This window comes from Pelecanus crispus, chromosome 6 (genome assembly GCF_030463565.1).
Source record: "Pelecanus crispus isolate bPelCri1 chromosome 6, bPelCri1.pri, whole genome shotgun sequence".
Lineage (NCBI taxonomy): Eukaryota > Metazoa > Chordata > Aves > Pelecaniformes > Pelecanidae > Pelecanus > Pelecanus crispus.
Window position 1 is genome coordinate 2,734,007 of NC_134648.1, and position 25,102 is coordinate 2,759,108.

Below are 25,102 nucleotides of genomic sequence, written 5' to 3' on the forward strand. Positions count from 1 at the left end.
CACCCTTGGCTTGCCCATTTTTGCAATCATTTTTGCAGACCCATGCCTTGTTTGGACAACAGAGATGGCCAGAACTTCCCCAGGGCCTAACGTGTCAGACTTTCCCCAGGCAAGAGATCCCCCCAAACACCATGAAACTCATCTGCTGAACCCAAGGAGCCAGAGTTTATTTGCTGGGGCCAGAGCAATGAGGGTCACTGCAAATGGGGAATACAGCCGTAGCCCAGGGACCGAGCCCAGCTGAGCAGTGCTGCGCTGGGTCCGTGCTACAAGCCCCCATGCCTCCATCCCCCAGGCTGCCTGCGAGGCTCCACATCTCCAGGCCATCTCGCCAGCAGTGCCTTACAGAGTGTTCTCCACCGCAGTGTCCCCAGGCACGTGGCTCCCCGCCTCACTCACCGCTTTCTCTTTGAATACTTGGTGGAGGTTGACTTTTGCAGAGCCCTGGAACCCATGCTGCCAGCAGCTCCCCACCAGAAAGTAAATGAATGGGTTGATGCTGCTGTTCAGTGATGCCAGAAGGTAAGAAATATGAAGGTAAACCAGTTTGAAATAAATAGGATTAAAGAGCATCACCACACTGAAAGGAAACCCAAAGATGAACCAGAAGATCACACCGAGTAGGACAGCAACACAGAGTTTCCCTGGGTGTTGTCTCTGTGAGCCACGTCGGAGTTTGATGATAGTGTAAGGTTGGAAAGGAATGGGAATAAAAACAAAATGAGAAAATTCACAGTGCTTAAACCTTGTAATGGTTGTTCACAGCTTATATGCAAATAACAACTAATCAAAGCCAAAGAAACAAAAAGTCCGGCAAGAGCCCAGAGCACCCTACACAGGATGCCTGACAAGTGCTTTGGGCGGCGACACTGGTACCAGATTGGGAACAAAACAGACAGGCACCTCTCTGCACTCATTGCTGTCAGGAGATTCGTGCTGGCAAAATATGAAAACAGAAACAGAGCCATCAGCATATAACCGGTGAGAAGATATTGAAATGAGAAAATACAATAGACTGTTGAAATAACGTGTAGTATAAGTTTAACAAGAAGGAACAGGGGCAGAGAGAAGTCAGCGATGGCCAGGTTCAGGACGTAGACAGTGAGGGGGTTCTTCTTCATGTGGAAGCCCAGGAACCACACGACCACCGTATTCCCCACAAGTCCACACAGGCAAATACCAATACAGACAGCTGAAATTATCAACATGCTAAAATCTCCTAGCATACACTGAGATTCATTAACTGCCTGATAGTCTGCATATCCAGAAGTCACGTAGGTCAGAGAGAGGTCTGTTGTGATGGTCTCCTCCATCGCAAATCACCCTGCTCTGGGTGGCCACCTTCTCCTTCTCCCACCACCTCCTGGGAGAGATGAGGAAGGAGAAGTAAATGAGGGGCATCAGCATTCCCAGCACTCAACATCTTTCGCCATGGCTGCAAGCTAGCCCCAGGCTGCGGCAGGAAGGACCCCGTCCCCTGCTGTGCCCAGGACAGGCTCCCACCCCTCCAGCCCTCTCCCTGGCCAGGAGGCATCTCCCTCCTTCTGGTGCTCCTGGGAAGAGTGCTGCTGCAGGAGACCCAGCACACGAGGCCTCCAGGCTTGCCAGGGGAAAGGGTCTTGTGATGCCTGCCAGGGCCACTCTGCTTTGGCCTTGTCTCTCGTGCCTGAGGAGCAGACCTTTGCCCAGAGATCACATTCCGTGGTCAGGAGACTCCCCTCACAATCTCATGACATCAGTGACAGCTTCCGCTCACATGTCCCATGGACAGCGATATTGTCAGTAAGAGTTGGCCACGTCACCCCCTTCATCCTCCAGCTTTGTCCCACCATGCAAGGGCTTATGGCTTTCACTGTGTGTACCTGGTGGTCCAAGACTTCCCCCTGCTGTCTCCAGGGGCACTTTGCCCCCGTACAGAGGTTTTGCCATAATGTGTGGCAAAACCTGGAACGTACTTTCAGTAACTTCGCTATAGCCCCCAAACCATAGGAGACAACCCCCTCAGAGCCAAGGGCAAGCAAGATCTTCTACTTGGAGGTGAAGGAAGAGAGAGGAGCACCATGCCAATAAGGGATGATGCTGGCTGGACGGTTCATGTACAATGTGGGAGGTGTGTGAAGGGCGTATTATCCCAGACCAGGAAGCTTTGGGCACAGTTTTGCAGAGTAACGTGCTCTCCTGTTACTTTCCAGCCGCACCACTTGACTGCATGGGGAAAGCTCCATCTGTCAACACAGGAGGGTACATAAATCATTCCCAGGGATGGAGGATGGCAGAAAGGTGAGAGTGAGAGATGAGCCAGGGACCCTCAACAGCGGGAAATCACTGATGTGCAGGTGTGCAACAGCATGAGGGCTTTGCTCAGTGCCTCTAATGATCTGTAAACTGGTGCTCAAAGACTTCTCCCAACTTTCTTCTGGGAGACATTACCGTCAGATAGAGGCTTTGCTTCAATCTGTCAAAGCATGGAACATAATACTTGTGAGAAATTTGGTGCTACAAAGCCATAGAAGAAATCAATAAAGGGAAATGTTTTTCACAGTGGAGATGAAGAAAGAAAAACACATGCTGTCATTGTAGGACAATGATGAGCTGATTTTTATAGGCCCAAAACTGTGGGAAAGGGGAAGAGAGGGACTTAATCTCATGAAGGACGACTGAACAACATAGCACACTGAACTGTCCATGTGAGGCACTCTGATTCTCTCTTCCAGGGTCCTGAAGACAACAGCAGGCCTTATTTTCCCTGACCCCACCCATTCATCCCCTGCCCATGGGACCAGGGGCTCCAGTTAGGGTCAGGCCTGAGCAACCAGGCTTTGTTTGAGCTTTGCATGAGTTGCGCCTGTCTGAAGACCTGTCTCCATCGCACTCTCATGGACAGAGCTTAAGCCTATGGTCTAGCCTTGTTTCAAGTCTCAAATACTGTGTCCAGGTTTGTGCCCCTCAGTACAAGAAAGACATTGAGGTGCTGGGGCGTGTCCAGAGAAGGGCAACGGAGCTGGGGAAGGGTCTGGAGCACAGGGCTGATGGGGAGCGGCTGAGGGAGCTGGGGGTGTTTAGCCTGGAGAAGAGGAGGCTGAGGGGAGACCTTATCACTCTCTACAGCTACCTGAAAGGAGGTTGTAGTGAGGTGGGTGTTGGGCTCTTCTCCCAAGTAGTTAGAGATAGGATGAGAGGAAATGGGTTCAAGCTGCATCAGGGGAGGTTTAGATTGGATATTAGGAAAAATTTCTTGACAGAAAGAGTAGTCAAGCATTGGAACAGGCTGCCCAGAGAGGTGGTGGAGTCCCCATCTCTGGAGGTGTTCAAAAAATGGGCAGACGTGGCACTTTGGGACATGGTTTAGTGGGCATGGGGGTGTTGGGTTGATGGTTGGACTGATGATCTTAGAGATCCTTTCCAACCTTAATGATTCTATTCTAGTTCTACTTTCATTAAAAAGTAATCCAGCCACCAAGCCAGGAAATATGAAATTATTACTCTCCCCTTAATTGGTTTAGTGGTGGACTTGGTAATGTTAGGTTAATGGTTGGACTGGATGACCTTAAAGGTCTTTTCCAACCTAAATGATTCTATGATTCTATGATTCTACCTCTGGCCCCAACTCCTGTAGCTCCAGGCTGGACCCCCTGGAGAGACTATGGACCTTGTTCATTACTGTGTGTTCATCATATGAAATTAAAGGACATCCTTGGAGGACATCAGTCTTGGGGATGACAAGCATAGGCAATAACTCTCAAGAAGAGGTATGCAAAAGACGGAAAACACATGAAAGAGGGAGAGAAAATAAGTAATGAAAATGCTAGTCCCTCTAATGCTAAAGGATGAGATTGTGTGACAGGAACCACTTGTAGATAAAAGCACATTTGCAGCAGTGGCATTATGTACCCCACAAAATGTAATCTCAGAGGAGACACATGCATGTCAGGGATGTGATTAGAGGCAGAGGGCAAAGCCCTCGTGCCGTTCTGTATCTGAGTACTGGTGATTTCTCACGCAACTTGAGACAGGGCCAGTGCTCTGCCTCATTGGCTGCCGTTGAGGGGTCTCTGTTGGCATCCCAGCTGCAGGGAGTGGGTGTATGATGAGGCTGGAGGGGCAGGGGAAGGAACGGGCATGACCAGAAGTGGTTCTGCACCTGAGGAATGATGAGAAGAAGAAGGAGTGTTAAGGCCATGGGACAGTCAGGGACTTCTGAGGGATTTCTGCTCGTTCATCCCCATTGTTGATGGTCCCTGGCTCATCTCACTCATTCTCATATTTCTGCCTTCCTCTTGCCCTGCCAAATCTCTTCCACACCATGCCCTTGGTGATGCAGGCTGTAAGGATAGCAAAGGAACAGAAGAGAGCTAGAGGAAGGCTTCCACCACCAGCTTTGCATGGCAAAACCCAGAAGACACTGGCATGGCAGCTGAAGCTGGAGGACGGGGTTGTAGAGGTCCTGACTAGAAGACCATTATGCATCATGGAGTTAGTGATCCACAAAACACTCAACCTGAGTAGTCCCAGGCCCGCACTGTGCCATGCTGTGCTGTGCCATGCTGTGCATCTCCATTGGCCATGGGATAAACCTGGTTGGTTGATGATAAGGGATAAGCCTGCAGGCAGCTCCCATTGGGTGTTGTGATTACCCCACCTGCACGTCCTTGCCTTTATCTAAGACTGCTGCAACGGTTCTCATGTGTACATCCATTTTGTCTGACAGTAGAATGAGTTGTTTTCTTTTTTAAAAAAATCCTGTAATAGCTCAAATGACCATAATGGGGTAACTTTTCCATGGACATTATCTGCCCTGATCAGAGGCCTGTTTGGTGCTGCCACACCTGGGCTTCCCAACACCTGAAGGGACATAAGATTATCTGTGCTATCCTCTCCTTCTTCATTGTTTTAGATCTAGTAAATGGCATTTAAAATGACACTTCACGGAGTCTGAGTGCCTTTCGTAATGGGATTATAACAGATCAGCACCTCCTGGTGAAAAGCTGGGGGGAGGAGAGGAAGGAACTGATGTGGCCATCTCCTACTGACAAGATCGCCGTCCATGGGACATGTGAGGGGAAGCTGTCACCGATGTCATGAGATTGTGAGGGGGGTCTCCTGACCACAGAACATGATCTCTGGGCAAAGGTCTGCTCCTCAGGCATGAGGGACGAGGCCAAAGCAGAGTGGGTGGCCCTGGTAGCTATCACCATCCTCTTTCTCCCGGCAAGCCTGGCCTCGCGGCCAGGCTTGTGTGCTGGGTCTCCTGCAGCAGCACTCTTCCCAGGAGCACCAGGAGGTAGGAGGCCAGGGATGGGCAGGTGGGAGATGCCTCCTGGCCAGGGAGAGGGCTGGAGGGGTGGGAGCCTGTCTTGGGCACAGCAGGGGACGGGGTCCTTCCTGGTGTACCCTGGGGATGGTGTGGGGCTGTGGTGAAAGATGTCGAGTGCTGGGAATGCTGATGCCCCTCATTTACTTCTCCTTCCTTGTCTCCCCTAGGAGGTGGTTGGAGAGGGAGAAGGTGGCCACTCAGAGCAAGGTGATTTGCGATGGAGGAGACCATCACAACAGACCTCTCTCTGACCTACATGACTTCTGGATATGAGTACTACAGGAAAAATATTGAATATGCTTGCCCAAGACTATCTTACGAATTGATGGTCTTTGCAGGTGTCTGTATGGGGATTTCTCTCTGTGGACTTGCGGGGAATGGGATAGTCATGTGGTTCCTGGGCTTCCACATGAAGCAGAACCCTTTCACCGTCTACATCCTAAATCTAGCTGTTGCTGACTTCTCTCTGCTCCTCCTGTTTTTTCTGCTCATGTTGGCAATTTTGAGTTTAACAGCAACTTGTCCTTATTCGTATAATTTTTTTTCTTTATACATAGAATTTGTATTTGTAGTCGGATTTCTGTGCCACTTTTTCGACCTTAGCAGCCTAGGTCTCCTGACAGCAATCAGTGTGGAGCGGTGTATCTCTGTCTTCTTCCCAATCTGGTATCGCTGCCACCGCCCAAAGCACTTATCAGGTGTCATGAGTGGGGTGCTCTGGGCTTTCGCTGGTTTTTTTGTTTCCTCAATGTATCTTAGCTTTAACTTTGCTGAGAGCTACGAGACAGTATTTGCATGTGTAGCCATTGCAATTGCCATTATTTTGTCATCAGTGATGTTGATTTCCAACCTATCCCTGTTCATCAAACTCCGATGTGGTTCACAGAGACGACACCCAGGGAAACTCTATGTTGCTGTCCTTCTCAACGTGATCTTCTTCTTTGCCTTTGGTATTCCTTTCAGCGTAGAGGTTTTCCTCAACCTTCCAAGTTCGCATGAATTGTTTCCTGAACATACATCTTTTCTGCTGGCATTGCTGAACTGCAGCATCAATCCAGTCATTTACTTTCTTGTGGGGAGCTGCCGGCAGCGCAGGTTCCAAGGCTTCATGAAAGCTGCCTTCCGTCGAGTGTTTGAAGAGAAAGTGGTGAGCGAGGAGAAGAGCCATGTACCTGAGGACACTGCGATGGAGACCACTCTATAAAGCACTGCTGGCGAGGAGGCCCAGAATGCGGAGCCTTGCAGACAGCCTGGGGGATGGAGGTCCCCATGCACTCAGTGCTTGCTTGCTGCCAGGGAGGGGAACAACGCTGCAGCTCAGCATGGGGGCACATGGCATAGACCCAGTGCAGCCCTGCTCAGCTGGGCTTGGTCCCTGGGCACCAGCTGTATTCCTCATTGCAATGACCCTCACTGTTCTGGCCCCAGCAAATAGACTCTGGTTCCTTTGGCTCAGCAGATGAGTTTCCTGGTGTTTTGGGGGATCTCTTGCCTGGGGAAAGTCTGACACGTTAGGCCCTGGGGAAGTTCTGGCCATCTCTGTTGTCCAAACAAGGCATGGGTCTGCAAAAATGATTGCAAAAATGGGCAAGCCAAGGGGTCCTGGTAGGTGTTGGGGGGATTAGTGGTGTAGACAACAAGAGATGGGGTAAAAATACAATTTGAAGAATGAGAAAGAGAGAAGGAAAGAAAGAAAGAGAGAAAGAAAGAAGAAAGAAAGAAAGAAAGAAAGAAAAATAAATAAATAAATAAATAAGAAAGAAAGAAAGAAAGAAAGAGAAACTGAGAAAGAGAGAATGAATGAGAGATTGAGAGATGGAGAGAAAGAAAGAGAGAAAGAAAATGAGAAAGAAAGAAAGGGAGAAAGAAAAAAAAAGAAAGAAAGAGAATGGGAAAGAAAAAGAAATACAGAGAAAAGTGAGCTGTCTCCATGATGCTGATGGATGAGATTTGGCAAGACAAGAATCTTGCAGATAAAATCTCATTTGCAGCCCCGTGTAACCCACAGATGCAATCTCTAAGCCGAGACACCTGGGGAGTTTTGTTAGAGACAGCAGGTGAAGACCTTATGCTGTTGCATATCCACACACTGGTGATTTCCCAATGTGAAGGGTCTCCTGGTCCAGCGCCAGGTACACAGCAAAAGCCAGAAGCCCCTCGCATGGTGGGACAAAGCTGGAGGATGGCAGGAGGAGAGGAAGGTGGTGATGTGGCCATCTCCTACTGACAAGATCGCCGTCCATGGGACATGTGAGGGGAAGCTGTCACCAATGTGATGAGATTTGTGAGTGGTGTCTCCTGACCACAGGACGTGATGTCTCCCAGGTGCAAAAGAGGAAGCTGAAACAGAGTGGGTGGTCCTGGCAGCCATCACCATCCTCTTTCTCCTGGCAAGCCTGGCCTTGTGGAAGCCCCGTGTGCTGGGTCTCCTGCAGCAGCACTCTTCCCAGGAGCACCAGGAGGTAGGAGATGCCTCCTGGCCAGGGAGAGGGCTGGAGGGGTGGGAGCCTGTCCTGGGCACAGCAGGGGACGGGGTCCTTCCTGGCGTACCCTGGGGATGGTGTGGGGCTGTGGTGAAAGATGTCGAGTGCTGGGAATGCTGATGCCCCTCATTTCCTTCTCCTTCCTCGTCTCCCCTAGGAGGTGGTTGGAGAGGGAGAAGGTGGCCACCCAGAGCAGGGTGATTTGTGATGGAGGAGACCAACACAACAGACCTCTCTCTATTCAATGATTCTTTGTATGATGGAGCGCATGGGAGAGACAGCCGGTCTTGTGAATCACAGACTTTTATGTCTGAGTTTTGTGCACTGTTTTGGTGGGGTGTTTGGCTCTGTGGGATGCCAGGAAATGTGGTGGTCATGCAGTGCCTGGACTTCCACATGAAGAAGAGGCCCTTCACTGGGGGGCTTCACTGTCTACCTCCTGAACCTGGGCATTGCTGGCTTCTCTCTGATCCTTTTTTTTTTTTGTTTACCATTTGCCTTACACAGCACAGATAGGTTTTTTTGTTTGAACTTCCCAGATGTGATCTTCATTGTAGTTGACCTCCTGTTTCTCTTCTGTTACCTTAGCAGCATGTACCTCCTGACAATCAGTGTGGAGCAATGTCTCTCTGTCCTCTTCCCAATCTGGTACCGATGCCACCACCACGTGTGTGGGGTGCTCTGGGCTTTGCCTGGCCTTTTCATTTCCTTAACTTCTATTTGCTGTAATTTTTACCTAATGTCTGTCTGTGGCAACATATTCAGAGGTGCAGACCTTCTGAGTTCCCTCACATTCTCCACCCTGCCACTGCTGTCAGCCTCAATCTTATTCACCAACCTCCAGTGCTGCTTGCCGAGGCGTCCCCCAGGGAGGCTGTACGTAGCAGTTCTCACCAGCCTCTTCTTCATCTTTGCTGTTCCTTTAACTGTCGAGCAAGTTTTGGAAAGCTTATTTATTGAGCATGATGAACTTAGTTCATCATTCCTGGTGGTGGCTGCAAAAAGGAGCATTAACCCATTAATTGGCTTCCTAGTGGGGAGCTACCGGCAGCCCTGGTTCTGGGGCCCGGTGAGAACCACTTTTCACTGAGTGTTTGAAGAGAAAACAGCGTGCAAGGAAGGGAGCCGCCTCCCCAGGATGGCAGCTGCGGAGATGGTTGTTTGAATGCCTGCTGGTGAGGGGAGGGAGGCTGGGGCTGCTCCCGTGGGGCAGAGCAGAGGGGCAAGTGGCTGGGCTGGTGATGTGCCTCCTCTGCCTGGGACTGTGGTGGGGACAGCCACCGAGGAAGCATCCTCAGGTCTCCTCGAGGCTGGTGCCTCTCCTCATGCCTGGTATGAGGCGATGCTGAGCAAGGGGCACAGGCCAGGTAGAGCAGGGGAGGAGGAGTGACCCTGGATGCTGGCCAGGTCTGCAGCCTGTGTGCCAACTTCTCCATCGCTTTGACTTGTGGCCAAGCCTGGAGGGCTCCCGTGCAATGTGACAGCCCATGGGAGGCGGCTCCCACCAGAGATGGGGTTTGTTGCAGCTACCTCAGGCTCATGTGGAGACATTCGATGGTGCAAATGGCATGTGCTGGTGGGACTGGGGCGTGCTCAGGCAGGGGAATGCGGGGCGGCAGCAGGGGCTGAAGATGCTGAGCCCTGCAGGCAGCCCAGTGGGCAACGGGGCCCTCATGCCCCGGACCCAACCTAATAAACTTTTGTTCCTTTGGTCAGTGAATGAGTCTTTATGGTCTTTTGAGGAATCTAAATCTGCTTTTTGGAAGCTAGGTCTAAATCAGAGAAAGAAGGGAAAATGTTCTGATCAGAACGTTCAAAGAAGTAACAGGGGGTCATAGCCTTTGTGGTTTTCTTGTTGCAGGGCAGCACTTTCACTGAAGCTGTTTCACGTTAGTTAACAAGTTTTGGAGAACTTTTGGTGATTGATTACAATATTGTTTTAGCAGAGGTTTCACTAGAAACCATGATGCCTCACTACTGTCTTCTCCCCTTACCTAGTTACACTCTCAGCTCCACTGATTGTGTTTACGGGATCTCCGTTTTTATAGTGGGGTCAACTGGCACATCTGTGATTCCTGCATTGCAAGAATCCAAAATCCAGTGACTTAAATCCTACTTTTAGAAGGCTAGAGACAAATCCCTCCCATCCCAAACACTTTATCTTATTTCAAACTGAAGTTTTCTTCAACAATAAAAAAGAAAATCACCATAACAATAGAAGTATCGCTGTTTCCTATAGAATCATAGAATCGTTTAGGTTGGAAAAGACCTTTAAGATCATCCAGTCCAACCATTAACCTAACACTACCAAGTCCACCACTAAACCCATTAAGGGTAGAATAGCTATTTCATTATGACTGTCTTGGGACATAACTGAGGGAGGATTTGTAGGTATAGGCAATATCTCTGGACCTTGCTGGAGTTCACTTTCGCATAGATGCAGCTCCCATTAAAGCTTCGCTCTTTCATGGGCCAGAAGCAGCCTCAAGACGCTGTTAACAACAGCCAAAGTGTTTACACACGTGCAAAGGTATGATGCATATGGCATAGGTGGAGTGCCTGAGTCCTGCAGCTTACTAAGCATGGGATGCTGGTAGGGTAAAGATGGCAAATCGACACCTAACTTGGGATGCAGATGAAAGAGGTCCTGGGATGGCTAGAGGTGCAGGTGGAATTGGGGAATGTGGACAGTATAAAGTGTTGGCATGACAAAGGATTTGCTTGGACGGGACAGATGAAGAAGAATATCCCAAGTGTAAATCCTCATGTGTAGTTGAGCGAGTCACACAGGGGCTGGTCCTGCTCCCTCTGGAATCACTAGAGAAAGTTTCATTCACCTGCCAAAGAGCAAGCACAGCTGTGAAATATCAGACTAACAGCTGGAATTATCTGTTCTAAAATAAACTTGGCTTTTCTGTCCTTTTTCATCCCACACTGACTTGAAGGTTCTTCCTGTGTATTAAATAAAAAAAATTATTTACTTGGCCCAGTCCCCATTTTCTGTCTTCATTTTTCATCTTCATTTCCCCCTTTGTTTATTGTCATTATGATTTGCCTTATACATACTGCTGTCTTTGACAGTAATTCAAGTATTATTTCCTCTACCACACATTGTGTAATGAGTATTTCTGGTTCTTCTCAGATCCCTCTTTTTTGTCAGGAACTTCCCAGAAAACCAGTGACGCATATATCGCTGCTCTAATGCAAAGCACAGCTATGATGGAAACATCCTAAGGAAGCTCCGGAATAGGCATAATGGACTGAGATAACAAGATGTATTTTAAGATGGAGAAAATAGTATTGCCAAATATCCATGAAATTCATCAAATAAAAAAACAGAGAACAATAAAAACAAAACAATTCAGTAGGTGCTAATATTAATGTAATTACCAGGACAGAAACAATCTATATAAGCTAGGAATATCTGTCAGCAAAAAAGGATGCTTTCTATACTGCTTATCTTCCAAAGTTCCTTTCCATTAGTCATTTCGTCTACTCAGAGAAGATTACAAGTCATGAGCATCGCTGAGTGCCCTAAAACTTTGTTCAGAAGAAATTGGACTTCATGAACTCATTCCTCCTTTGGTTTGAGGTGATGCATAAGACAGCTTCTTTGTGAAAGGTCCTGAGAGATCCCAAGGGGACAAATGCCACCCATGGTGCAGCTGGGAAATATTAGACTTCCAAGTGACCGGTTGTAAATCAGAAAACATTCACATGGAAATTGTAGGGAAAATTGACAGTGAAAAGCTGCTGAGGTTGTGGAGTCGATCTGCCTTAACCCCATGTCAGACTCCCTACAGTACCTGGTTCAGGCCCAGGTGCTGAGAGGAAGGATTATTACTTTTTTTTAAAATACTAATGACACCTTAGCTTATTGTTTCTACAGATCTGGTTCCCAGCCATTCCCTTTCTGTATCTTTCACCAGAAGCCCCCTTGGTCATGGTCTCACTCTCTAGTTTTCCCCACACGCATTGGGATGCAGCGGCACCAAGCTGGGACCTGGATAGGGACAGACATTCCCAGGAAAGTACAGCCCTAGGCATAGGAAAGTTCTTATTTCCTTTTGCCTCTTAAAGGATGGGAGAGAAAGGGGAGAAACGGGGAGAGAAACACCAGCAACAAAGCATTGTAACGGGTCCTTTCCTCTGACAGAGACGGGTTTGAGGTACGGGGATTGATGTATTATGGCAGACCCTCAGAACATGACAGAAGTCCTCAGTTCTCTTTAAAACTGGTGGAGAAACGTGTCCCTAGTTCCCCTTGCACAGGAAATCATAGAATCATAGAACCCTAGAATCGTTTAGGTTGGAAAAGACCTTTAAGATCATCCAGTCCAACCATTAACCTACACTACCAAGTCTACTCTAAGCCAATCAAGGGTAGACTAGACTAAACCATGTCCCCAAGTGCCACATCTACCCATTTTTTTAACCCCTCCAGGGATGGGGACTCCACCATCTCTCTGGGCAGCCTCTTCCAATTCTTGACCACCCTTTCCGTCAAGAAATTTTTCCTAATTTCCAACCTAAACCTCCCCTGGCGCAGCTTAAGCCCATTTCCTCTCATCCTATCGCTAACTACTTGGGAGAAGAGACCAACACCCACCTCACTACCCCCTCCTGTCAGGAGCTGCAGAACGATAAGGTCACCCTTCAGCCTCCTCTTCTCCAGGCTGAACACCCCCAGCTCCCTCAGCCGCTCCCCATCAGCCCTGTGCTCCACACCCTTCCCCAGCTCCGTTGCCCTTCTCTGGACACGCTCCAGCACCCCAATGTCCTTCTTGTAGTGAGGGGCCCAAAACTGGACACAGCATTCCAGGTGCGGCCTCACCAGCGCCGAGTACAGGGGCACAATCACCTCCCTGCTCCTGCTGGCCACACTGTTTCCTGATACAAGCCAGGATGCTGTTGGCCTTCTTGGCCACCTGGGCACACTGCTGGCTCATGTTCAGCCGGCTGTCGACCAACACCCCCAGGTCCTTTTCGGTCAGGCAGCTTTCCAGCCACTCTTCCCCAAGCCTGTAGCGCTGCGTGGGGTTGTTGTGCTCCAAGTGCAGGACCCGGCACTTGGCCCTGTTAAACCTGAATCCTTACCAGTCCCCGTCCCTGTCAGGCAATGCCTGTCTGCTCCGGCGCAGGCTGCTCCCCAGCGGCGGGGTGGCACCCGCGCACCCTTCCCCTCCTCTGCCCTCGCTCTTCTCCCCGCTGCTCCTCACTCTTCCTCCCTCCCCCTCTGCCTCTCTGGTGTTTTCTGCCCGTTCTCACACGTGCGGTGCCACAGACTCCCCTGAAGGGCTCAGCTGTGGTCTGCAGCTGCCGTGGAACTGGCCGCAACCGGCCGCAACCGGCTGGAACCAGCCGCAACCAGCCAGAACCGGCTGGAACCGGCTGTGCCCGGCGCAGGGCAGCCCCTCAGCTCCCCTCACAGAGGACCCTGCAGCCCGCGCTGCCAGCGGCTTGCCGCAGACACCCAGTACACACACACACACACACAAAATTTTTTGTACTTAGCGGACTTCGGGTGTTCCCCGCTCTGGTCCCTCGCCCCTGGGACACAGGCGCAGGGCCTGCCCTCTCCAGCGCTACCTCTGCCGCGGCCTGCAGTCGCCGGGAAGCTCTGTCAGGAGGAGATGAGACTGAATTTGAGAAACTTCTGAGGTACCAGTCTGAAAGGAAGAGGGCAGCCAGTTTCTTGAGCTGATTTTCACACATTGTAACTGATATATTTTTTTTAATTCTTTCACTCTTCCGTTCTTACCCTTCCCCCCTACCTTTACCTAATGTCAGCCAGATCCCTCTGTGTTCCCTCTCTGCTCATGGCCAAGAACCCAGTTTAGGCTGTGCCCCTGTTAGGTACCATCGCCATTTTTCTGTTTGGGCTGATTTCCATCCTCCCATTCCTCTTTTCTTTGTCATCTTTGAAGGGACGAAGTTTCCAGCCTCCCACCCCCACCTTGCTGGGTGCTGGTTGCACCTCTGCACACCTGCTTCCTCTTGCTCCTTAGCGCAATCGGCTGCTTCTTGTCTCTTCTCAAAGCTGTGAAACCAAGAGTGCTACAAAGTTATGTGCAACAGCAGTCACCCATCAGCCCTGAGGGGAATCCGCATTTTGGTGTCGATACCCCTCTTCGGTCCAGTGTTGAGTCCACCAACCCAAAAGCCTATCGTCTAATGTTGTGTGGAGCAATGTGTTTTAACAATGAAGACACATGCAAGTCCATCTTCATATCAGATTTCCCAATGTGTTTATTTTTCCTCCTGATTTTTCTCCATCCTTCCCTCCTCATTAGCACCTAAAACATACACAGAGCAATATCAGCTGGGAAAGATTTACATTTTTATCACTACCTTCCTGCCTGATGTTCTCCTCAGGGCATGTATCAAACCCATCAAATTTTTAGCTGGTCAACACATGTTGCACCCAGAGGTTTTCTTTCTGCAAACAGCAGTAGTAATTTTTTTTATCTACTACCCTATAAGGAATAACCCAAGAGGGTCAAGGGTTTTGTTGTGCCATGGAAAGCCTCTGAAGAGTAAAACAAAAATGGAAGGTAAGAGACAGCTCCTGTGAGAGATGGTGGAGGAGTCACCTCACTGAATAGTCATCAGGATGAGCTCAGAGGAACTGTTCTCAGTATGTATTTAACCTGAAATTTGCTAAGTTTAGTTAGTTTGATATAACAAAAAATCACCTCTCCCTACCACAACTGCTTCACTTCTATCCTTAGCTCATCTTCCTGACAAAGGTACATTTTCTGTTTGGATACCATAAAATTTTCTGCCTTGTTTTCTAAACCTTCCAAATTCCTGTCCAGTTCATTTCCAGGGAAAATGTAGTGGCACTTTACTAATCTGAATAGAAAAAGCAGAGTAATAGTATCTGTACTTTGAAGTTTGGGGTAATGTTGACATCTTAAATAGTATGAGCCTTTTAATCCTAGTCTCAGATTACATCTGTTCTCTTAGGGAAAAAAGAAAGTGAATGGCATATTGAGGATTAAGTCTGACATGGCAAGTGCCATGTAGAGTGTCCAAGAGCCCATGCAACAGCCTTGGCCCAGCTCTTCCCTTGGCTGAATTTGTTGAATTAACCCCACTCAAATTTCTGCGACCAGTCACCTTTACTGCAGGGATGTGTCACACTATTTGAGATGTGACACTCAGGGAGCATCCCCGGCTGCCTGAGCTGGGGGTGAAGGAGGGAGAAAAGGCCCCTTTGTTGCTATGCAAGTGAGTTTTGAAAGGTGCATGAAAGGAGTAAAAATGAGGATAAGGGAATTCTGCCATAAAGGTACATTCAGGAAAGAGAATGTCCTTGACAGCACTAATCCTGTCTGTGTTCTCCAACACCTTCTGACTCCTCTTGTGATCCCCAAAAGCTGTCCTAGATTTCTTCTGGCCAGGGCTTCATGGGACCCCCACAGGGATTTGAAGCAGATGCCAGGAGAGAGGGTCTGAAAAGTCTAGTCTGTGCCTGCAGCCAGGTAATACCTTTTGCTGCCAAGCCTTGCAGAGACTCCTCTACTGTGCAGGACTGTGCAGTGTGTGTCTCTCTCAGCTGCTTCTGAAGCTCTTCTGCGCCACCATCTCTGCCAGAAGCTCATCCCTTCATTCATTTTTCCCCCTACAAAAATCTACCCCACGCCTCTGTGTCCCTCCCTTTTTTTAAGAGGAGGCTTTCAGTTTGTGGCCAGGGTGGTTTTGGCAGGCTCCTTCTGGTGGAGCCTCCAGGGACATTATCCAAGCAGACGCCTGGTGAGCAGAGGAGCGTATCTCCCACATAGATCTCTGATCCTCTACCACATTGTGGGCATGCTTGCTTCCATGTCTCTTTTTGAACAACTGATTTCTGGGGTTTTTTTTAAAGAATAAATTGGGTGTGTGTGTGTGTGTGTGTGTGAAGGGAGATTGCTTTTATGCTTTATTGCCAAAAGTAATTGGTTTTGAAATTAGTTTTCAAAAGGCATTTTTGACAATATGTGAGCCATGCAATGGCTTTAGAAGTGAGAAAGTTGATGGAAAAGGAGCTGAAATGTTGGCTCTAGAGTCACAGCTGAGAGAAAAAAGCAAAGACCAGGCAGAGCCATTTAAAAATGCTGTTTCTTAAACTTGGCACCCAAAGAGAGTGACAGTAAGCAAAGTACGCTAGCCACAAAGACAGTTCTCATGCTTTACTATGGAGGAATCTAAATAAACAGAAGTGCATTTGAATATGGGGTTAACATATGAGCCTAGTAACATGGCTTGGTATAGCCCTAAATTAGATTCATATATTCACTTTTCCCCCCACTCCTGGGACCTAGGATCCAATGGTTCAAAGGAATCTTTATGTTCTTCCTCTCTCTTTCCTTCTCTCCATTTCAATAGGTGCTTGGGCAAAAAAATGGGAGAAATTTAGGAGGACATAGTTATTGTGTCACGGGTTTCCCGTTCATCTTTGTCATCTGCTGAATCTTCAAAGGCCCTCTGGAATGCCAGCCTGAGGGCGAACTTGATTCTCCGATCCTTGTAGCTCCCCACAAGGAAGTAAATGATGGGGTTGAGAGTGCTATTCACACAGGACAGCACAAAGCCGATCTCTGGGGAGTAGAGGAATTTGTAGCCCAAGAAGTCAAAGAGGATCAGGACGCTCAGAGGCACAGCGAAAATGAGGAAGAAGAGGACGGTGAGCATGATGACGATGAAGAGCCTGCCTGTTCGGAGGTGTTGGGAACTGCACTTGACTCTTAGGAAGAGGGTCAGGCTGAAGAGCAGCATGAGCGGCGTGCAGAAGAGGAAGTCCAAGGCTCCGATGGTGATGAGCAGGAGACGGCAGCTCCTGGCAGAGGGGCGAATGGTACACAAACCATACCCAAGCGTGTTCAGCAGCAGGGAGAGACCCCAGAGCAGCCCAGAGATGATGCTGGACAAGTTCTTTGGGCGGTGGCTTCGGCACCAGATGGGACACAGGACAGACAGGCACCTCTCGACGCTGATGGTGGTCAGGAGATACAGGCCAGTGCCATACATGAAAAGGTCCAGGAAGAGGAATATCCCAAACTGCACCCCCACGTTGAACTGCATCAGGTACTGAACTGTCTCAATGGCGATGCAGAGGAGATACCCGAAGTCTGCAGCGGCCAGGTTCAGGATGTAGACAGTGAAGTGGTTCCTCCGGATGCGGAAGCCAAGGTACCATAGGACCATGCCATTTCCCACCATCCCACAGGCAGTGCTGATGAGGCAGAAGCTCTCCATGAACTTGAGGACAGCATATGATGCCTCTGTCTTTCCCACAGCCACACTCTGATTAGTCCTATGAGCCCTGCTTGCGTTGCTTTGGGGAAAGAGCGTTATGAGCTCCTCAGTCATGACCACAAATCAAATACGTCTCTCCATTCTGTTTCTCTTGGGATCAGAGTATTGACAGAGGGCATTTTGTGACTGACACATTGCTTCAATTCTTACAGCTTTGTGGCTTGGGACAGATAGCTCTCAAGGGGCATGCATGGTTGCTATCTATGTAGGTAACAGCTAGCAAGATGCAAGATGTTGAGGAGAGGGCAAAATCATGCAGGAATTTGGAGAGGTGGAGATTGGCTAAGTGTGGCATCCATGCAGAAGAAGAGAGAATGAGACCGTTCAACAGAGTAAAGAAAAAGAAGAAAACATTGCTACTTACAGACAGAGCAGTAGGAGATTGGGAGGGCGTGACTACGTAGTGACTGTGTGTGCATGTATGCCTGTGAGAGAGGACTGGAAAATGGCACGGCAGAGACAAAGAACACTGCAGGACGTGTGGATGGTGGGGCGTTTCTGAACCCAGTCCTCAAATGCTTACCTTCTGCCCCTGTGCAGCTGAGTTGAGCTCTCAGAGAAGCTGGGATCTGGCAGCAGCTCTAGAGTGTCTTTCTCTTGGTTTCTCATTTATCCCATTGGATCTTCTGGGAAATAGTTTCTGTGGAAAAGACGGGGAAGGTGTTTCAGTCTGCAGATTCAGCTTGTGTCTTCTGCGATGTCATGAAGCAGGTGCTGTCAGGAAGGAGCGTTTTCACTGTGCAGAGGAGGATGATGGGATGAAGTCAGCAGCAGATGAGAATGGGTTTCTTTTATGTTGTGAGGCAAGTTCACATTTCTGCTCCACTTCTCTGGTTGCTTCTACAGTAGGTGGGGAGAAAATTACCTGCCAGGGATTCCATTGCCAGTGATGCTCTGGGATTTTGCTTGCATCTGTGAAAGGCTCTTTGTGCATTTGTACTAGGGCCAAATGCTGTTATGCTAGGGATGTATAAATGAGTGGTTAGTAGAGATTGTGGGAAGTTCTCAGAGGAACGGTATTCTGTTTCGTTTTGCCTTTCTTGGAAAATCACACTTGGTTTAGATCGGATTAGTCTGCGGGACAGTACCCCTTTTCCCAATGTTTCCTTCAAAATTCACTTCCTGTGCAATGCCTTTTCCCAAATCCTGCCAAGACCCCAAGAAGAAAAATGGCTTGTCCAATATGCCTGGGCTGAGGGAGACAGATCAGACAATGAGGCCTTCATTCCCTGAGTGCTAGGCATCAGTAGTCCTTTCTGGACATGATCAGCCCTCACTTTCCACCCCGGAATGCTTCTGAGCCTTTCTTTCACAGTATGTGTAAAAAGGTGCCTATTTCTTTCTCCTCTGATAGGTGGAGCCTCTCTAAACTGCGCAGCGCTCTTACAGCTCCTTGATGACTCGTTGCTCACCTCTGACCCCAGAGGCATAAAGTATCTTAAAGGGTTGAGCTGAAAGGGACTTTAGAAGGATAGTAAACACCGCAATTTATTTGTAGCAATTAACAGAAATACTGCAGACAAGAAATAAACTTGCTGTGTGCCACATAAAATGGACAGGAAGGACTTCTCATCATGTGGCTGTGCAAATTTGGAAATGGGCAGGTGTTGGCTCCAGGGCGACAAATGACCCTCAGTCTTCTGGTGTCACACTGTGAAGAAGCAAAGATCTTTCTCTGCCTCTGCAGTCAGGAGTTGCCTTTGAGCAGACCTGATCCAAATTTTGTGACATTGTGGTTACCTGACTTTGTCACCTCTCTTAGTTCGAATTAAACAGAGCTTAGGACCGGACTAAAAGTCCTTTATCTACAGCTCCTTGCCTATGGACAATTGCTTTGACGTGCTGTCTTTTTCTGGCCTGGGTAGGAATCGGTGACTGTGTTTTTGACAGTTAAGCTTTTAAAGCATACAACCTGTAGGGCCTAAAGTGGGGTTTCTATAACGTATCTCAGGTCTCACCAGCAAGACCTGCCAAAGCCCGTTTGCACTGTTGTTCCTCCTCTGCTCTTTGTGCCTGATCCCAAGTTGCTCTGTGGGCTGTAAGACACCACTTGGCTATGAGCTGGTGCAGCACCTAAATAGTGCAAAAGATCGCTGTCTGGAGGTGCTTGCTCCTCCTTCTGTCCCCAGTTAGCTGACCCTGACTCTCCTCTTTCAAAGAGGATGTAGCCTTCTCCTCCTAGCTGCTGCCCATTCCTTCCTGTGGCATGAAGCCACATCTCCATGAAAGGTGCAAGAGAAGGAATTTGGCAGCTGATGCTGGGGAGGGCTGCAAGGGGAAGGCTGCTCCTTCGAGGTGTGTGTGAGGTAGGCTGGGGTGAGGGAGAGAAGTGGGCTGGTTGTTGTAGAAGCTCTTGGAATGGAGAATGGGGTAGCTGCTTGAAGGGGAGGGTGGGGATAACTACCAGGGGACAGAGGCTTGGGAAAGGGAACCAAATCAAGGCACAGGAGAGTCTTTCACTCGCCTGCATGTGGTGAAAACCAGACTGTTCACAAGCGTCCACATGCCCATACACATCCTTTCCTCCAGGCCTTGACTGCACCGCAGAAATACCAACAGTAATGCGTGTGCCTTCTGCTGAAATCAATGAGAAAGTAAAGATTATTTCAGACTCTGGTGTCTAGGGACTCCTCAGAGGAGTGGAGGCAGGTTTGCTGTCCTTGAACAGGTGACACCATCCCTCGCAGGCACCGCATGCCGCTGGCACATGGACTGTGTTGAGGAGCACGCTCAACACTTATGGCCTGGGCTGCCTGTCTCCTTTCAGCTGTCCCCAGGGAAGCAGAAATGAGGGTTTTTTTCAGGGTGCTGGTGGCCCCTGAGGAACGTACCCTTCTCATGCGTGACTGCTGATCTTCTGGATGCCCTGGCATCCTTCCAGAGGGATAGCGAGCAATTCAGAGGACAAACTTAGTTCAGATGCTGAGGACATTTTCCCTGGCAGGCTGGGCTGACTATTTTGGTGTTAGTTCAAGGTGGAAAAGCCTACAAATAATCCCCATCTCCTTGCAGATCCTATCACTGACTTATTTTGGACCACAGGAGATACATTGCAAATATCTGGCAGATGCCACCCCTGAGAATGTTTGTCTTTTACCATGGATGATTGAGGGTGTCTACAATGCTTGTTCATATGCAGGCATCACCTTTTGAATGTCCAGGGTTGGATGTAAAGTGATCATATTAATGTGATGGGTAAAATGTGTTCACATGAAATGCCGCATGTCTTCATGATGGGTATGTTTAAGGACAAGCTGTCAGGATGGAAAGTTTTTCATATTCAGTATGTTTTTATCAGTTGATGGCTTCTTCTGAGCACAAAAACATTTTTAAATACAAATTGTTTTCCTTTTTTAAAAAAAATCTTTTGACATTTTTAATAATAATGGAAATGTTTCGGTTATCCCAATGATAAAAACATTACAGATATTAAAAGGAAAACATTTTTAACATGTTTTCTGATAAATGGATGCTCTCTTCCCCTCAGCAGTAGAAGTTAGAAGAAAAAAACCTTACTAGACCTAATCTGAATCCACTATATGTACATCGCAGAACAATAGCATTAAAAATTAAAGAATAGTAGAAATGGAACTCAAATTTCAGCTTTCAGGAACTGTAAACAGGAAGCAAAAAGCAACTACAGACATTAGGGTGAACCACTATTTTTTTAAGTGGTGCATTTCAAAATTAATAAAAAGACAAATGAACAGAAAAAACACAATAGACAATAGAAGAATGCAGCTTCCCTTTAGGAATGTATTTGCAGATGAAGTCATGAAGAGGAAATCTGTAAGGTTTCTCAAAGAAAATTACCTGTGTTGCCTTTTTCTATCAATTTAGGTTAAAAGAGCAAATGTTATCTAGTCTGATAGTACAACACTTCAATTAATCACATTTTGCATCTCAAGGGATTGGGTCTAGAGAATAATTTGTTGCAAATTGTGGTATTTATTTACCTTTCTTCTGTTTCCTATTTTTGACCTATCCTTGAATTTATTTCTATTTGTAGAGGAGATGTTAGAAGCCATGGGTTCTTATCATCTGTCCTTCTTAGAGGAAGAAATAACAACCCAATGCATGCTGTAGTTAGATGGAGATACTCTGTCCCGGGCTGGAGGAAGCTAAAATAATATGCAACTCCAGCCCCGTATTTCTTTGAAACACAAGAAGAGGGAGCATGCAACCAGTGCATAAAGTTGTAAGGCAAGTTGGGAGGGGTTGAGGCCCTTTTCTACTACATCACAACTCTATGGTATGGAAACCTCCCTAGTTAATAGAAGAAAGGAACTTCTAGGGCAGGAATCATTTCACTATTTGAAATGCTCATGTTAGGAAACAAAGAATCGTGCACTCTGTGAGCCGCAAAAGGTTGCATGTGTTGCTGAGATACAGGTATTTAAAATTAAGTGAGTGAGATAGACTCTCCTTCCAGGAATTTTGTGGCTGATTTCAACAGGAGGAGGATTGGTTCCCATCTCATCTTCAGAGACCTGAGTAAAAAGTGACTGAGAATTTATGAACTTGATATTCTTGTGCTCTGAAAGGCAGAAATTTATTGAGTGAGCTGCAAATTCTGAGTGGGATTCTTTTGGTGAAATGCAGACACCAAGACATTTCACCTTATCAAATTGAAATCATTTGACGGCCACTGAAAAGGAATAGGCAATTTCAATGGGGTCCTAATACAGGTCAGATAAATTCTGTGGTCCAGGTGCCTCTCTGTTTTCACCGACAACAGACGGAACTTAAAATAACTAGCTAAAGGGTAGATATCTACAGTGAAGATACTGAAGGTTAGGTGAGATAAGCCTTCCCCAGTACCTCAGAATTCTTAAATTCTGTAAACTATCGGCCCTCAGCTCCAGACCAGTGTTACTGTGTTAGGCACAGCAGGGTACTAAGAGGACATCGTTACTGTGTCACGGGTTTCCCGTTCATCTTTGTCATCTGCTGAATCTTCAAAGGCCCTCTGGAATGCCAGCCTGAGGGCGAACTTGATTCTCCGATCCTTGTAGCTCCCCACAAGGAAGTAAATGATGGGGTTGAGAGTGCTATTCACACAGGACAGCACAAAGCCGATCTCTGGGGAGTAGAGGAATTTGTAGCCCAAGAAGTCAAAGAGGATCAGGACGCTCAGAGGCACAGCGAAAATGAGGAAGAAGAGGACGGTGAGCATGATGACGATGAAGAGCCTGCCTGTTCGGAGGTGTTGGGAACTGCACTTGACTCTTAGGAAGAGGGTCAGGCTGAAGAGCAGCATGAGCGGCGTGCAGAAGAGGAAGTCCAAGGCTCCGATGGTGATGAGCAGGAGACGGCAGCTCCTGGCAGAGGGGCGAACGGTACACAAACCATACCCAAGCGTGTTCAGCAGCAGGGAGAGACCCCAGAGCAGCCCAGAGATGATGCTGGACAAGTTCTTTGGGCGGTGGCTTCGGCACCAGATGGGACACAGGACAGACAGGCACCTCTCGACGCTGATGGTGGTCAGGAGATACAGGCCAGTGCCATACATGAAAAGGTCCAGGAAGAGGAATATCCCAAACTGCACCCCCACGTTGAACTGCATCAGGTACTGAACTGTCTCAATGGCGATGCAGAGGAGATACCCGAAGTCTGCAGCGGCCAGGTTCAGGATGTAGACAGTGAAGTGGTTCCTCCGGATGCGGAAGCCAAGGTACCATAGGACCATGCCATTTCCCACCATCCCACAGGCAGCGCTGATGAGGCAGAAGCTCTCCATGAACTTGAGGACAGCATATGATGCCTCTGTCTTTCCCACAGCCACACTCTGATTAGTCCCATGAGCCTGGCTGGTTGCAGTTGGAAGGACGATTGATATAGCTGAAGTACTCATAATGAATTCTTTTAGACAGACCTGTAAGCAGAAAGGACAGAGGTGGTAACTCCAGTGTGACTTTCCTTCATGGTGGTGTTTCTGGATTTGTTCCAGCTCTTTGTAGCCAGAGCTTGATTTAGGGAGGGATTGATGTGTTTGGACTTGGGGCACAGAGCGTTGTTCAAAGCACTGTGTTTAAGGCCAAATTCTATACGACATGTAGAAGTTAGACTGCGGTGTATTTCTCCCTTTTAAAAATTCATTTCTTGAGGGTTATTTTTGCAGTCAGTATTGGGAAACAAATATCTTAAAAAAGCTCAGATTAATCATGTCTGAAAAGTACCTCTTTTTCTTGTCTGAATAAAAAGACAACCCAGTGTTAACAGCTCTTGTATATACAATTGTCTTTGCTTCATGTGGCTAGGATTAGGGGAGACAAATCTTGTCAAATGTGTGTGAAAGTTCTAGGCAATCAGCATACAAGTTTAATTAGCATGAAAACTGGTAGAGTCCTATGCATATGCTCAGAAAACATGGTAGGGAGTACTCAAAATAGCTGGTAGTTTTTTATGTTGATGACTGATTTCTATTTAATAAAGTGTGGTTTAATGTGGTTGGTTTGTTCTCTTGAGCCCTAGGTACAGACAATAAGCAATTCAGTCTGATGGAATCAGCCCTTAACAACTTCCTTCCCAGAAACTGTAAGAACTATATGTGGGACAAAATGTCTGACCCTCACAGGACATTGGGATTATGACTGAAATAATTATTTCACCCCATTCCCTGAGGCAGTTCATCCTGCTTCTTCCCCCACGATACTGGGATCTGAATGAGAATCTTGGGGGGGGGGGAAGCTGAAAAATAGATTTCACACCTTTTTTTTTGTCTGAAAAGGTCAAACAGCGTGACTCTTTTCCTCTCTCCCCACCAGCTCTTAACTTTGATGTGGGAAGGTAGAGAAGTGTCTTGAAAGACAGCAGGAGATAGTTAAAAAGAAGAGAGGAACAAGTCAAAATGGGGAGAGCTAGGAAGAGAAGATTCTTTGAACAGTCTAACCACCATGAGTATTCTGCTCTCTCTTCGTAAAATGCTGCAGCATATGTGGAGATGGCCTTCCATAAACAAGCAAAATGTGACAGATTGAATCATTATTGTTTCATCTCAGCACTCCAGACACACTGTCTTCAGTGTTGCGTGGATAGAGGCAAGATAAATGCATGATGCAGGTTATTTCCTGGCCCAGATGATGGCCTGGAGCAGTGGAGACCGTCTTGCCACATTAATCCATGGAAGGCACGTACGTCAGCAGTGCTTGGCTGGGAATCCAGCTGGGACTGTTAAACCTGGCTTTCACCATTAAAAATGCAAACATCTGATTTAACATTGCCTTTAAAGCTGCCATTTGAATCAAAGGAGGTTTATGAGCACCTGCAACGGTAATGTATTTTATCCTGAGATAGGTGTCTTAGGTAGGTGTGCAGTCACCTGCCTGTCTTTGCTGCCTGCAGATACATTGCAGAGCGCCAGCTTCAGCGAGAGGATTAGTGTGTGGACAGCTGAAGTTAGCTGGGGTAAATTCCACCCTTAACTTCACTAGGGCTTGCCAGATGTGAAAACTTTAGGGCTGACTGAAACCAGGGAACTTCTGGCACTGCACCATATTCTTACATAGAAGGTTGGATGATTCCATCCTCAGCTGTTACGGGACCTCGAGTGCTTCTAACATTAAGACTTTAGAAACCAGTGGTCTCTGATGAAAGAATTTTAGTACATACTGAAAGGGACTACGGAAAACAAAACCCATCATGTCCTTCAGAATGCACAGAATCTCTGTTGTAGCACAGTTTCACAACAGGAACACCCCTGAATTCAAACTCATCTTCTCTTTCCTCATCTGGGGAGACCGGCGTACTGCCTGACCAACATCACTAGCAAGGCTACCTCTTCCCTGAACATCTGTAGCAAGCAATTGCAGAGATATGGCCTTATGACTTTGTTCATTTCCTCGCTACCTGCTTTTGGGGTGGCAGCAAATTATCAGACATTGATTCCAAGGAGAAAGAAGCTGAAGCAGCCTCTAATTCTGTGAAACAAGTCTGCTGTGAGGAGAAAGGAAGACCCGGTGGTTAAATGGTTTTCTAGCCTTTAGAAGACCCAATGCAGCACTAT

At 47.8% G+C, this 25,102-nt stretch overlaps 5 protein-coding genes across 5 annotated transcripts; 2 read left to right on the forward strand and 3 right to left on the reverse strand.

Moving 5' to 3' along the window:
• Positions 1 to 342: 342 nt before the first annotated feature.
• On the reverse strand, positions 343 to 1,502 carry LOC142593766 (mas-related G-protein coupled receptor member D-like). The gene is given in 2 exon segments (XM_075712362.1): positions 343 to 683; positions 686 to 1,502. Coding segments are annotated over 2 exon segments (969 nt in total). The 5' UTR covers positions 1,314 to 1,502.
• A 4,029-nt stretch (positions 1,503 to 5,531) lies between these two features.
• Positions 5,532 to 6,518, forward strand: LOC104035305 (mas-related G-protein coupled receptor member H). The gene has a single exon (XM_075712363.1). The coding sequence runs from the start codon at positions 5,532 to 5,534 to the stop codon at positions 6,516 to 6,518; it is 987 nt and encodes a 328-aa protein (XP_075568478.1).
• Positions 6,519 to 8,004: 1,486 nt separating this feature from the next.
• Positions 8,005 to 8,887, forward strand: LOC142593767 (proto-oncogene Mas-like). Its single transcript, XM_075712364.1, is given in 2 exon segments — positions 8,005 to 8,208; positions 8,210 to 8,887. Coding segments are annotated over 2 exon segments (882 nt in total).
• A 7,307-nt stretch (positions 8,888 to 16,194) lies between these two features.
• On the reverse strand, positions 16,195 to 17,151 carry LOC104026810 (proto-oncogene Mas). The gene has a single exon (XM_009491860.2). The coding sequence runs from the start codon at positions 17,149 to 17,151 to the stop codon at positions 16,195 to 16,197; it is 957 nt and encodes a 318-aa protein (XP_009490135.2).
• Positions 17,152 to 21,926: 4,775 nt separating this feature from the next.
• On the reverse strand, positions 21,927 to 22,951 carry LOC142593828 (proto-oncogene Mas-like). Its single transcript, XM_075713113.1, has one exon. The coding sequence runs from the start codon at positions 22,949 to 22,951 to the stop codon at positions 21,995 to 21,997; it is 957 nt and encodes a 318-aa protein (XP_075569228.1). The 3' UTR covers positions 21,927 to 21,994.
• Between the last annotated feature and the right edge of the window lie 2,151 nt (positions 22,952 to 25,102).